General features: G+C 37.8%; 1 protein-coding gene across 1 annotated transcript; it reads left to right on the plus strand.

Annotated features, from left to right (window-relative positions):
- The first annotated feature begins 6,997 nt into the window (after positions 1 to 6,997).
- Positions 6,998 to 8,060, plus strand: LOC126784155 (F-box protein At1g49360-like). Its single transcript, XM_050509639.1, has 2 exons — positions 6,998 to 7,001; positions 7,084 to 8,060. The coding sequence occupies exons 1-2, from the start codon at positions 6,998 to 7,000 to the stop codon at positions 8,058 to 8,060; spliced, it is 981 nt and encodes a 326-aa protein (XP_050365596.1).
- The last annotated feature ends 5,285 nt before the right edge of the window (positions 8,061 to 13,345 follow it).

Consider the following 13,345-nt stretch of genomic DNA (forward strand, 5'->3'; position numbering starts at 1 on the left):
TATATTTTGTTATTCATATTAGTAAAACAACAAAACTTCTAGGGTTGGAATAAATTCAAATTCGATATGTTTACCTAATTCAATGAATAGTTTGGATACATGTTAAGACAAAGAAGAATGCCTATGTACAATGAATTGGGATCATTGTTAGTTATGAGTTGGAATCATTGATAGAATGTGTACATTGCATAAGGTATTGTAATGTGCTTATATTCTAGTTAGATACTTTAAGTGAAAAGAACTACATGTATGTCTACATGCATCTTGCAGATAGTTTAAGTGTAAAGAGCGACTTGTGTGTCTACATGCACCCTCCCCATCTTCCCTAACCTTAGAAAAGCCATGGACCACGCCTTGATAGTTAGGTAACTTGTGTAAATTTTAAATTATATAGATTCATTTTAGGAAATACGACTGAAAAATTAATATGAAGAACGCAACTATGCAACATAGGGGAGAACAACGTTGAATTAGAAACATTGTAATAAGACCTAGTACTATATGATATAATGACATAAGTCTACCATTATAAATGAGAAGTCATGAGTTGGACTCACAACAGACTCGTTGTAACATATAAGCTATTGTGCTAAATAAAAAACACTGTAATGGTGAACATTTAAATTCAGATATACAAGCCACTCATACGTTACTTTGAAACAGATAAAATAAAGAAAAAAAATTTAAGCATCATGTCCTAAATAATGGTGGCAAAGTCAATGTAGTACCCAGACTCAGAAAACTATTAATGTAGTACCCAAATTTAGATTTCGTTATCAACGTGACGCCTGAGACCATTTTTCGTCACGGTACCGTCATGTTGGTCACGTGTCACTTGCGTGCTTTAAAAAAAGGTAAATATTGAAATTACTTTAACAAAAAATTTCAGTAATAGTTCCCAAACCCTTGTGGCACAGTCAAAGTAGTACCCATACTTGAAAAATTACCAGTGTAATACCTAAACTCAGAATTCTTTATCAACATGTCATCGGAGACCATTTTTCCTCAGGGTGCTGTCTCATCCTCGAATTTTCCATTTTCCATCAAGATTAGTTCGCGTCAATCTTAAGTTTGAGCTCTTATAGGGGAGATGGTTTGACGCCAACCTTTCTCGCTCTTCAAGTATTACGTGATCATCAACAACGATGAGATCGAACAACAACGTAGTTTGGTGGCAAAGGCAGTGTTGTTGGCGATAAGTGAGGCATATGAGAAGAAGAGAATATAGAAGATCGAGGCACACAAAGAAGATGAAAATGTAGACCGTCGGGGTCAGTTCCCAAATGGAGGTATTAATCACCACTGCCATTTATTCCAGTTTTGATTTCTAATCAAAACCGGAACTTTTAAAATCTTTCTCTCAATTATGTGATTGAGAGCCACGATTTGGATTTAAATCTCAAAATTAGAAATGAAGCAAGATTTTAAGATGTGAAAAAGCCTCATTTCAGTTGCAACGAAATTCCGCATTCATTAACATTAAGGTCATTTCAGTACTTTTTCTAGGAGCACGAGAACGACATGTGACAAAAAAAAGCTTTATAATAGAAAATGGTCTTCGACGTCACAATGATAGGGAATTGTGAGTTTGGAATTAACATTACCACAAAAGTTTAGGGATTGATGCTGTCTCATTTCAGTTGCAACGAAACTTTCGCATTCATTAACATTAAGGTCATTTTAGTACTTTTTCTAGGAGCACGAGAACGACATGTGACAAAAAAGGCTTTATAATAGAAAATGGTCTTCAACATCACAATGATAGATAATTGTGAGTTTGGATACTACTTTGACATTATTTACCTTTTTTCTAAAGCACGTGGGCGACACGTGACCAACATGATGGCGTTGTGACGGAAAATGGTTTCGGGTGTCACGAGGATAATGAAATATGAGTGTGGGTACTACATTAGTAGTTTTTTAAGTCTGGGTACTACATTGATTTTGCCACCATAATTTAGGACATGATGCATAATTTTTTTCTAAAATAATTTGCTTACAAACTATAAAATGATCAATTTTATGATGCACGTCATTAATCTGTGTTCGGAGGAGATATGAGATGAATGTGTGAGCTCTTGAATATCTTTTCAAATAATGTATGCGTTAACTTGCCAAGAAGCAATTTGTAGGGCCACAAATGCAGCTGCAGGTGAATAAATATAAGACAGTTTAGGTCTCCCCTGCATTTGGTCCAAAATTAATGGTGTTTTGCTTCATTGGCATCATTGTAGATTCGACTAATTTACTGATCCAGTCTTTTCCTCACTCGGAATCACTCTTACGTTCAACCATTTTTTCTTCGATTCTTTACTTTTAATCATGATCCATTAACAGATATTACGCCATACTAGAGAATCTAAGAGTTGCGTCATTCGATTTCACAAACAAAATCGGAGGTGACACTAGAAAAAGGCATAGTTCAATTCCGAGTGTGAAACAAAATGCGGATTAAGAGCTGACTCCAAAAGATGTTAGTGTCACGTGTAAGCACTGTCATGTTTGTCTTAGTAGGGCATGAAATACAAACTCGTACTATTTTTGGTTTCGATGTAATTGTATATTAATTCAGTGATTTTTAACATCCAGTAGCTGCAAGCTAGGAAGCCTTGCACCTTCTTATTTCACAATTACCGCATCTATGCTTATCAACCAATTTTATTTAACCATGAGCTCAAACAAGAAAACTTAAATTAGCCATGTGTAATGTGTTAAACATTAATTACATAAGTACGTACAATTGACTTGCATTAGAAGTATTACGGATACATAAATGGATGAAGATCATTCTATCGAACCTCAACAGTCAATACATTCATCTATGATCGAGTTCATATTCAATCTAGATCGGTTCAGTCTACGTACGAGTATAACACCGCGCTTGTTTGTCCACAACTACAAATCAACCGGTCTACATGAAAATTGGACTGTAAATTTATATAAAACAAAATTCTTGTATAAAAAAAATAAAAATGTTTGAGTTTTTCTGTTTCGGATTTTGTTTTTGCAGTGCATCAACAAACAACTAGTAACATGGACAGCTCTTACGATCTCTGTAGCTACAGACACTCTTCCTTCCTCCAAGATAATATATCATTATGTTTAATTATTAATTATAAAAATGATGGATTGAGTCAGAGTAGGCTGAGGAGCACACATTACGAACCATAAACTACATCAGATTAGCAATGAATCTCTAAATTATAGCTTTAAAAAACTGAGATCGAAATTGATGATGACAGGGGTGACGAATTTATGTATGAGAAAATGAAATCAAGTAGAGAAAACGACTATGAGAAACGATGGTGTGGTTCCCTTCATTGAGTACATGGGTTGTGTGCACGTTTACAATATGTCTCCACAGTAGTAATTCTCAGTGGAATATGGATGGATCATCGATCATTATCTTCATGGAGCCAACTTCTTCTAGGAAACCCACAAAAGAAAAAGAAAGAAAGAAGAACAAAACTTGTATTTGATTCATTATTTTGAATAAAAGAATAGGGATTCCGATTCTGAGAATTAATGAATTAGATTATTTCATTTTCGTTTGTTGATCGAATTCTATTGATCATGATATATGATAAGATATCACTAATTCGATTTAACGTAGATACGTGTTGCTAACATATACAATGATATAAAAAGTTGGATACATATCGTACAAATTAAGCAAAGTATGGAAATAGTTGAACTTCGATAATGTCTGTATCATCTAAACAATGTGAACGATATATGATAAGATTTCACTAATTCGATTAAACGTATTTATGTTGCTAACTTATACAATCGAATTCACATCATACAAGTTACGTAAGTGTGGAATTAGTTGATTTTCATGGTGTCCGTATCATCTAACAAACGTAATGATACGCTTTACCAAGTTTAGTAACGATGTAAAATATACAACATCAGTATATGTTACAACAAAAAGGGATTGCTGAGTGTGATGACTGTGATCTGTCTGCAAAGAAATGATGGGCAGGGTGAGGTTTGTACAAGCCACTATAATTACGGCCCATAAATGGGTTGAAATAATTAAATGGGCTTTTGATTTATTTGGCAATCCGGATTCGGGTATTGAAACTTGAAAGAGACTTAGAAAGTGGGCTTCGAGTCATCACTTAATTACGAGTTGATTAATGATTACGTTCCACATGCAATATCAGTATGGATATGAAATATGCTCTCTCTCTCTCTCTCTCTCTCTCTCTCTCTCTCTCTCTCTCTCTCTCTCTCTCTCTCTCTCTCTCTCTCTCTCTCTCTCTCGTTTACGAATCCATGATTCTTAAGTCCAATGCATATAGGTGGTTGAATAATTTTTAAAACGCATTTAAGTTCTAGAATAGAAGTGACAAGTGGGCTGAAAAACCCGAGCCTGATATGGGCCTGGCCTATTAAAAATCAGCTCGGCACGGTCCAAATTCGTTATTGTAATGGGCCGGACTAGACCTAGATATTTCAGCCCATGGGCCCGATCTAGACACAATAAATTAACGGCCCATAAACACATAATTTTATATTATTTATATAAATATTTAAACAATTATAATAATGATAATTGAATATTAAACATTTAAATATAAATTTCTTGATTATTTTATTATTTTAATTACATTATATCATAAATACCATTAAAATAGTGATAAAAAGTCATAGTTTTGACATATATAATGTTTTTAAAATGGGTGCGGCTACTGCCACCCCATAATTTACTTTGTTCACCCCACATTCTCTTTCCACCCAAATTATATTGTTTCTATTTCCAAATTACTTTGTTCACCCAATTATAATACCAAAATTACCAATTTTAAATAATACTTTGTTCACCTAACATAATTTTTTTTTCAATTTTAAACTTGCTTTGTTCACCCACATTCTCTTCTTACCTTACATATTTATTTTTTCAATTCTATTTTTTTAGATTGCATTTTAAATTCATTTTGACAATATCTATTAAGAAAAAAACTTACAATTACTACTACTTGTAACTATGTTTTGTAAATAATATATAGGGTCACATACAATAGTTTTCTCCCCTATACATATATGAATGGATTGCCTGCTTGCTTGGACTTATGAGTGAGTAAGAAACCCTATACATATATGAATGGATTGCAAGCATGAATGGATTGCCTGCTTGCTTGGACTTATGAGTGAGTAAGAAACCCTATACATATATGAATGGATTGGCTGCTTGCTTGGACTTATGAGTGAGTAAGAAAGACCTACTACCACCCTCCTCTTAATTTAGCCAATTTGTCTTCTTCCGCTGTTTTTAAAAAAGGGGCAAGGAGAAAGCTTTTTTCTAGGGGTGGATACGGGACGAGATGGGACGGGACGTGGCTCATCCCACGTCCTGTCCCACTCTTTTGAATCGGAACAGGATCGGGACGGGACGAGGGTTTTTAAGAATGCATCCCACTCGGGATTAATCCCGGTTGGGACGGGACGGAATCGAGACGGGACGGGACAAATCCCACATTCCTATGAAGTTAAATAAAAACCTATATTTTTACTTTTTCATTAACAAAGTAACATTCAATAATGAAAATTTAACCAAAAAAATGCATATTATGTTTAAACTACTATAATTTACCATTATTATTTGAGTTGATATAATTTTAGAGTTATTAAGAACATAAATTAGTTTCATTTTGATACAAATATATAAGAATTTTTAAGTTTTAATTAAAGGTAGGACGGGACGGGACGGGACGAAGCGGGATATAAATTATTCGTCCCACGTTTCATTCCACTATTATGAAATGAGACGAGATCAGGACGGGACGAACGTTTTTAGACCTCCGTCCCGTCTCGTCCCTATGAATTTCGGGACGAGATCGGAATGTGATCGGGATTTCCGTTTTTTATGCCCAATCATACTTTTTTTCTTTTCATGTGATCAAGCTAGTTCAATCATCATGTCAAAAAAAAAGCTAGCTCAATCAAGTTATTTTAGGCCAGCTGCCAATTTCCTAAGAAAACAAGTGGATCACATTCAAGTCCAAATCCAAAAAAAAAACGACACTGTTCAATTTAACAATATTGTCATGATCAATCCATATCAAGATGAACTGTGTCTGGAAACGTCTCTTTAGTGGCAACCCCTTCCATATTTTGAAGTTTCTTGAACTCATCTATGCGTTGTTCCTAAGTACGATATATCTGCCCATTATTAACTTGGTATCTGTGCCACTGAGAAGCAACCGGAGGAATTGGAACAGATTGAGATATCAAATTTACCTACATGCATAAAAACAATATCATGTATTAGTTATGAATCTATAAAATGGACACGACATATGTACTTATTTTTTATACGAAACAAATATGTACTATGAGATACAAAGCCTTATCTCATCGGGAGAAAGATTGAAGACGAATTCTTAATACAAAATTAGGATTTTAGGGTTTAATATGTATATTTGTGTGTTTTGTAAAATAAACAAAAAAGAATTACAATAATTTTACATCAGGGTATTACAGTCTTTTAATAAATCAAATGACCATGAGTGAACAAAATAGACTATGTGGTGGCAATAACCGCACTCTTTAAAAATAAGATTATCAAATGTGTTGTAGTATTTTATTTATTTTACTATTATAAATAGTTATATAAAATAAATATTCTAATTACACAATTTTTTTATGTTAATCCTAATGGGTCGACCCGCTTCTTGGCTCGACATGAGTTTGGATTATGGGTCGGACTGTGCTTAATATTTAAGTTAATGGCCGACCTGAGCCTGTCACGAAAAACAAATAGACAAATCCGAGTACGACACATATACAGTTTTAGTCCGCTTAAAATGAATCAGCCCAGCCTGGTCCATTTGCCACCTATGTTCTAGAACATAAGTAAGATACTAGTAATTTGTTTGCATTGTGAAACTCTAGTTTGTGTTAGTAACTTGAAAGTTTCATGATAACAGTTTCAAGATTAGTACGTATTATTTGTTTTGGTTCTAGTACAGTTTCTGGAGGTGCAATTATAATGTGTACGTAATATTAGAATTTAAATAAACAAATATGCACACTGAGATTTTGATAATTTTTTCTCTGTAATTGTACGTAACGCAGGCAGTCTTGACCAAAATCAACACTTAGGGCAAAGCCAGAATAATAGGGAATGGTTGGATCTCCTTTCTGAACTTCTTTCACTGATAGCAGAAAGTGCAGGCCTGTTCGGGCTTCTGAGTTTCTTTCGTGTCTGTAAGAATTGGTATTCTGCTTCGTCCACTGCTTTAGCTGACGTTGTTGAGCATGAAATATTAAACCAAGGACCTTGGTTTCTACTACATGAGGATAAAAATCAGTGTCAGTTGCTAACTGCAAGTGGTAACAAGTTCACCACGAGTCTCCCTGAACTACTAGATGGAACCACTTGCCTCGCAACATACCATGGATGGCTTCTTTTGTTCAAACAAGGAGGTTCCATGTTCTTCTTTCACGTCTTCTCTCATCAGAGAATAGACCTACCTGAATTCCCAGTTTCAGAACTCACTAATCATGTTGCAGAAGTTTCATCGCCTCCAACTTCTCAAGATTGCGCGGTTTGTGTCATCAGCCACATCAGTGGTGAAACCTTGGATGTCAAGATACTTTACCCTAATGACCGGACTTGGACTGGATCGGAGTATCCTTATCCTCGTGATAAAATAGACACAATCAAATTTGCGATGTATAAAGACGGAAAGTTCTCCTTTTGTGGTGACAAAGACCATATGTTGAACATGTTTATTGAAAACCACTCTCACCGCTGGGAATGTAGCGAACTTGTACCCGTAACTAATGTGAATAATTACAATCACGAAGCAAAGTCATGCTTCATTACTCGTCTCAAGTCTAAGTTCGAGTTCTTTCCCAAGGACATGAAGAACAAGCTGGGGTTGACAGATCAGGATTCAATTTCTACTTGTGGGACAATGACGCCGTCAGTAAATGGTGGGAACAATTTTATCTACAATGAGAGCATCAATGTCGACAACAATGACAAATCAAAGAACCGGTGTTTTTTGAATATGGATCCAACCAAGATCCTCAATCAGAAGGGGTGATATATGAAGCTTATTATATATTCTTGGGCACATATTTTTTTTGAAACGTATTCTTGGGCATTGTTATGAACAGAAGAGGGTTATAATTTTTTCTAGTTTTAATTTGTGATTGTTGGTGTTTTATGGCTACTGGATGATATATATAGTGTACTAGTTATATTTTAAGGAGTTTGTTTGTTTGCTATTATGACCGATATGAGTACGTTCCTAACTCAAACCAAGTTGTTTTATTTCTGAAATTTGTATTCACGCACAATCGGGTCGTGTGTACGACATGCAAGAGTTCCTTGCATGGAGTTTACGTTTGAAGTGGTTCTACAACCTCTTAATGTCACTAGTATTTTGTACTCTCTCCCTTGCCATGCATGACCTCGTTAATTGATCATGTTGCAGCAGTTTGATGACTTTCGATCATCGTCTACAACATCTCAAGATCATCAGGAGGTGAAATATGAAGCTTATTCATTCTTGGGGTACTGTAGTTGTTACGGCGGAAATCCGGCGGGGTATTCCAAAGAACCGAGAAAGCACTTCGTCACCTGCAAACCATGAGCATATGGCGTTACGGGGTGAAGACCGGGCTGACCAGCCTTCAACGCTCCGATACCTAAATCAACTACGAAGATGAACATGTAGAGTTAAGTATGAGAAGATGTGAGAGTGGAGGCTTACCTTGTTTGTAGAGAAAAGATGTCTATTTATAGAGCCAAATAAGGTGTGATCACTGAAATTACCAAACTACTCATGCATAGCTAATAATGCGTGTAGTGGACTTTTGGACCTAACTGTACCTTAAATTAGCGATAACTACGGTAGCCAAATGTAAAGTGAATAATCCTGATGTTTTAGCCCTTTAAGGGGTGTATCATTAACAGTAATAAACTAGTAATCCGAAAAATGATATATTTATTTCTTCTATTGTTTTGCTTTGATTGGTGGTGACTTTCCGGCTACTGGATGATATACTAGCTAGTTTTAGTTCAAGTAATTATTTGTTCCTAATCTCTTGAATTATTTGCTATTATCCTAGCAATGTTGGACGATATATGCAACCACGTACTCAACTTACTTTTCATGGCAAAGTCTCATATCAACAAGTTATATCGGGTTGCGTTAATTGAAAGCATTTTAAAAAAGGTACCAAGTATTGTTGATTATATCAGCACCAAAAAAGATTGGCAATTGTATACAGACGTTGTATGCTAAATGTTTATCTCAAGAAAATTCGTTTGACAGACTGATTGACTGAGGACCTTTTTTGGTTAAGTAGAAGCATTACAAATTTTACGAGTCCTGAGTTCATAACTCTACGATATTACCAGTTCGAAGATTAGCACTGTACATTCTTGTGCAATCGGTTCGTACATGAGGATACAAGTTCAGAGTGCCAAATGCCCACTCCAAGTGGTAATTAAGAAGTTCACCATGAGTATTCCTGAAGTGGATCTAGGTATGCATGGAACAACTTGCCTTGCCACATACCATGAATGATGAATGGCTTCCATAATTCCAAGGGGGTAACATGGAAGTTCCATCACTTCCATGCATGTTCTTCTATCACGTCTTCTCGTGCCGGAGAATAGATCTTCCAGACTTTCCAGTCTCGGAACTTAGCGTTCATGTTATAGCAGTTTCATCGCGTCCAACTTTCCAAGATCGCATGGTTTTTAGCCGCAGCAATGGTGAAACCTTGGATGCCAAGATTGCACGTACGGTTTAATCGTTCCAAGGGCTTTTGATTTTTGTTAGTGGGCTTCGAGTCTTGGACTTCGAGTTTAAGTTATACATAAACAAGTTGTTTCTGTTGTACTAAACCCTACATCCCAGATATAAAGTTACAAACTCCCTTCGTTGTTAGCAGAAATAGAGTTTTGAAGCAACTGTAAGCTATGCGAGTTCCTTGCATGGAGCCATTAAAGTGGTTCTACAGCAAAATCTTTAAGGTATCGGTATGTTGTTCTCTTGAGTCTCGAACTCTCTCTTTCTCATGATAATCTTTACGAGTCCATGATTAAATTCGATCTTTAGGTCTCCTCCTCCCAAACTAGTTTTGTTCTGAAAAGAAAGAGTTGCAGTTTATTATGATACTTATTAAATCCAAAGTTTTATCATGATAAGTGGTTGAATATTAGGTGCTCAAACTCAAGTAGGGTACTGCGAACTAGCTTGTTTGCCTTGTGCTGTTGTTGTTGTTATTTAATAATATCTCCTTCCATTAGTACTCTTGTTATTTGTCCTTGTTATATTACCGTTTGTTTGTTATAATGTGTAATTTACTAATTTTGTTATGAGGATAGAAATAAACAAATATACATATTGTGAATTTGTGATTTTTTTTAGAGAAGAAGAACTTATATTTCACTAAAAAAAATATTACAATTACACTAAGAGGAACACTCAGTGAAAGAACAAAGTTCCCCACACTCGTTCCTACCAAAATTAGTCACATGACTACCATAAGAAGCAATAGACATGAGCTCCAGAAGACCAAACCCTGAACGAATGAAAACCAATTCCAGAAGTAGTCGATATCCTACTTGTCATCAATCTCAAGAAGAGAACCGCTCCAATAACATCACATACCAAAACCTCCGACATTTTTGTAAAGACAACCTCCCCATTACATCGCCACCAAGAAAGAATCGACATTTAAATAATCACTGGAGATGACATGCACCATAAAAATTACACTCAACGACCCGACCCCTACCTACTGACAAAACCAATAAAAACCAAACCCTCCTCTTCAGAAGGGACAAAAAAACCTGAAAACAAACCTAAAAAAACAAAAAACAGATTTGGGCCAAAAGGCCCAAACCCACCTATAATGACCCCACCCAGGCCCACCACCATAGACCACTAGAGGATAATCGGCCAAAGTCTACCGCCGAACTGCTGCCGTCGCCGAACTACCTTCAAGAGACCACCACCCAACATCAACGCCGGCCGCCTCCGTTGAGCCACCCAAACCCACAACCAGCACTGCACGCCATACAACACAAATAATCTAACGCAAGAAGCCAAGATCCAAAACTAGGTTGTAAAACAAACCCAGCCAAATCGTCGGCTCCTCCGCTCCCCTTCACGAACTGCAGTGGCGCCAGTACCACACTCCGACAAGACCAACCCGGTAACCCAAGAGAGGCAGAAGAATCACCATCGGATTTCGGCCCTGCAAAACCAGAAGATGACCAAGTGCGCAATCCAAACAACAAACAAAAGGAGCATCCAGCCTCCACCGATCCACCACCCTCAACCCTCTAGCTTGGCCACCGATTGACCTAAGAACTACTCCCATCCGGTAGCTATTACGAGAGCTAAATCCGGGGGATTGAGCTTCTCGTAACCTTGTATTCTGGTGTGTCAGCTCAATGGGACCTGCGCACAACGAGTCAAAGTCAAAGGGCCAGCGGTGCGCCAACCTTCGACCCTCCGAAGCTTAAATTAGTATCCGGTGAGAAATAAGTTCGAGAGTTAAGGACTTAGGAATACGTTACCTCTTTTAGGTGGTTTTGGCAGCCTATTTATAGGTGCACTGGGGAATGTGTCTGGCCCTTCCCTCGATGTGGGAATGTGTGTCAGTATATTGCATCTATCCCTGAAGATGAGCCACCGTGGGTGGCGTTAAGGGCAATACTCGAGCAACTTGAATGAAAATAGAGATTCGAACACATGTACTTGTAAACCGCGAATGGAGTTGATTTTTTTTTTTGCATTAGCCCATTGGGCTTAACGTTGGGCCATGTTTCCCCAGAGTCCAGGCCCAAAATAAAACCTCGGTGACTCTCCCTAGTCAGACAGTTCGAACGTTTAATCACCTAATAAATGACAATTACAGTCAAACCTTGGGAAAACCGTTAGTCACAAATCTAGCCCACGTGGCCACCTGGTTCATTTGACAACCATAATTAGGCATAACTGTCATCCTTAATCGCTATGTTTGAGCGAGAGATCTTGTCCGTTGGGACTTCTTTTCCTATAAAAAGGAGAGCACCTCAAGGATGAAAACACAACAAATAGCTATGGTTTCGGGTGTGCAGTTTTCTATCTGGGTATCGAAACTTCTCAACAGTCCTAAATTATTTCCTCCTGATTCCGTCATGTTTCCATAAACTGGTTTAGGTGTAAAAACTCATCCTCAAGCATGAGGTAGGCGTAAAAACCTATCCTCATGCTACACTTTCTCAGAATCCTCCGGATGGCTGGCGGCCATCGACTTCCCGGCCTAGCTGTCTCGATGGTAGGTTGTGTAGGGGGAATGAGAGCTTCTCCCAACCCTCCAGAAGCAGAGTGCAGCTTACTGGAGGCCAAGCTGGATCACCTCTACACCACTTGTCTACCGAGATCTATCGTGGCGAAAGTGAGGTAGTAAAGCCAATCTGCCTTGCAACCGTGTGTTCTCGTAGGCAACAACAGCGCGGAGCGAAGGAAAAAGGAGTCCGAACGATTTCCAATGGTGATGATACCAGGGCCCAACAACTTTCTCATTAGTGTAGGAATGTCCTTGGCCGGTGCGGCCAAAGTTAGAATAGGGAAATTGTGGTTTTCATGTAATGTTGCAAACGTTGTTGTATGAATACAAATTATTGGGGCGATTTACCCTTTGGCCATCAACTGTTTGTTTAGTTCATTTTGGCGAATATTCGTGTATGAAATTGATATTTGAACCAAAGTGGAGAACGTCATGGAGATAATCAATGTATATCATGAAAGTCTTCGTTTGTTGACTAAGCCCGTAGGATAAATAGTACAAAAAGAATCCGGAGATAAGCATGATGGAGATGTAAAATTGGAGATCAACTATTGTAATGTAGATAATTATCGGGTGACTGAAACCGGGGGCTACTTGGGGAAGTATCAGAGATGTTAAGCATTCTAGGGGTGTGCTAACTTGTGTCCGGATGTGTCCTGAAGATATAACATGGCCGGTCCGGCCGCGTCAATTATTTCCATGGGACCTTCCCATTTAGGGTGTAAACCTACAGGTCAGGGCATCGCTTCCTTCATCACCCAGTCACCAACTGCCAGAGGGAGGGGATTGACCTTCTTGTTGTAGTGTTGGGCGATGCATTGCTTTACATTGATATTCCATAGGTGGGCGTTGTCTTGGTGTTCATTAAGCAAGTCCATATTGAGTGGGAGGCCATCGACGTTCGTATCGAGGTCGTAGCCTTCGACTCGCTTATAGGGAACCTCAATCTCTACCTGGATTATGGCCTCGGTGTCAAAAACTAAAAGGAAATAAGATTGCCCCGTGGCCGTTGTCGGAGTTGTCCGGAGCGCCC

Source organism: Argentina anserina, chromosome 2, assembly GCF_933775445.1.
Source record: "Argentina anserina chromosome 2, drPotAnse1.1, whole genome shotgun sequence".
In the NCBI taxonomy this organism is placed as follows: Eukaryota; Viridiplantae; Streptophyta; class Magnoliopsida; order Rosales; family Rosaceae; genus Argentina; species Argentina anserina.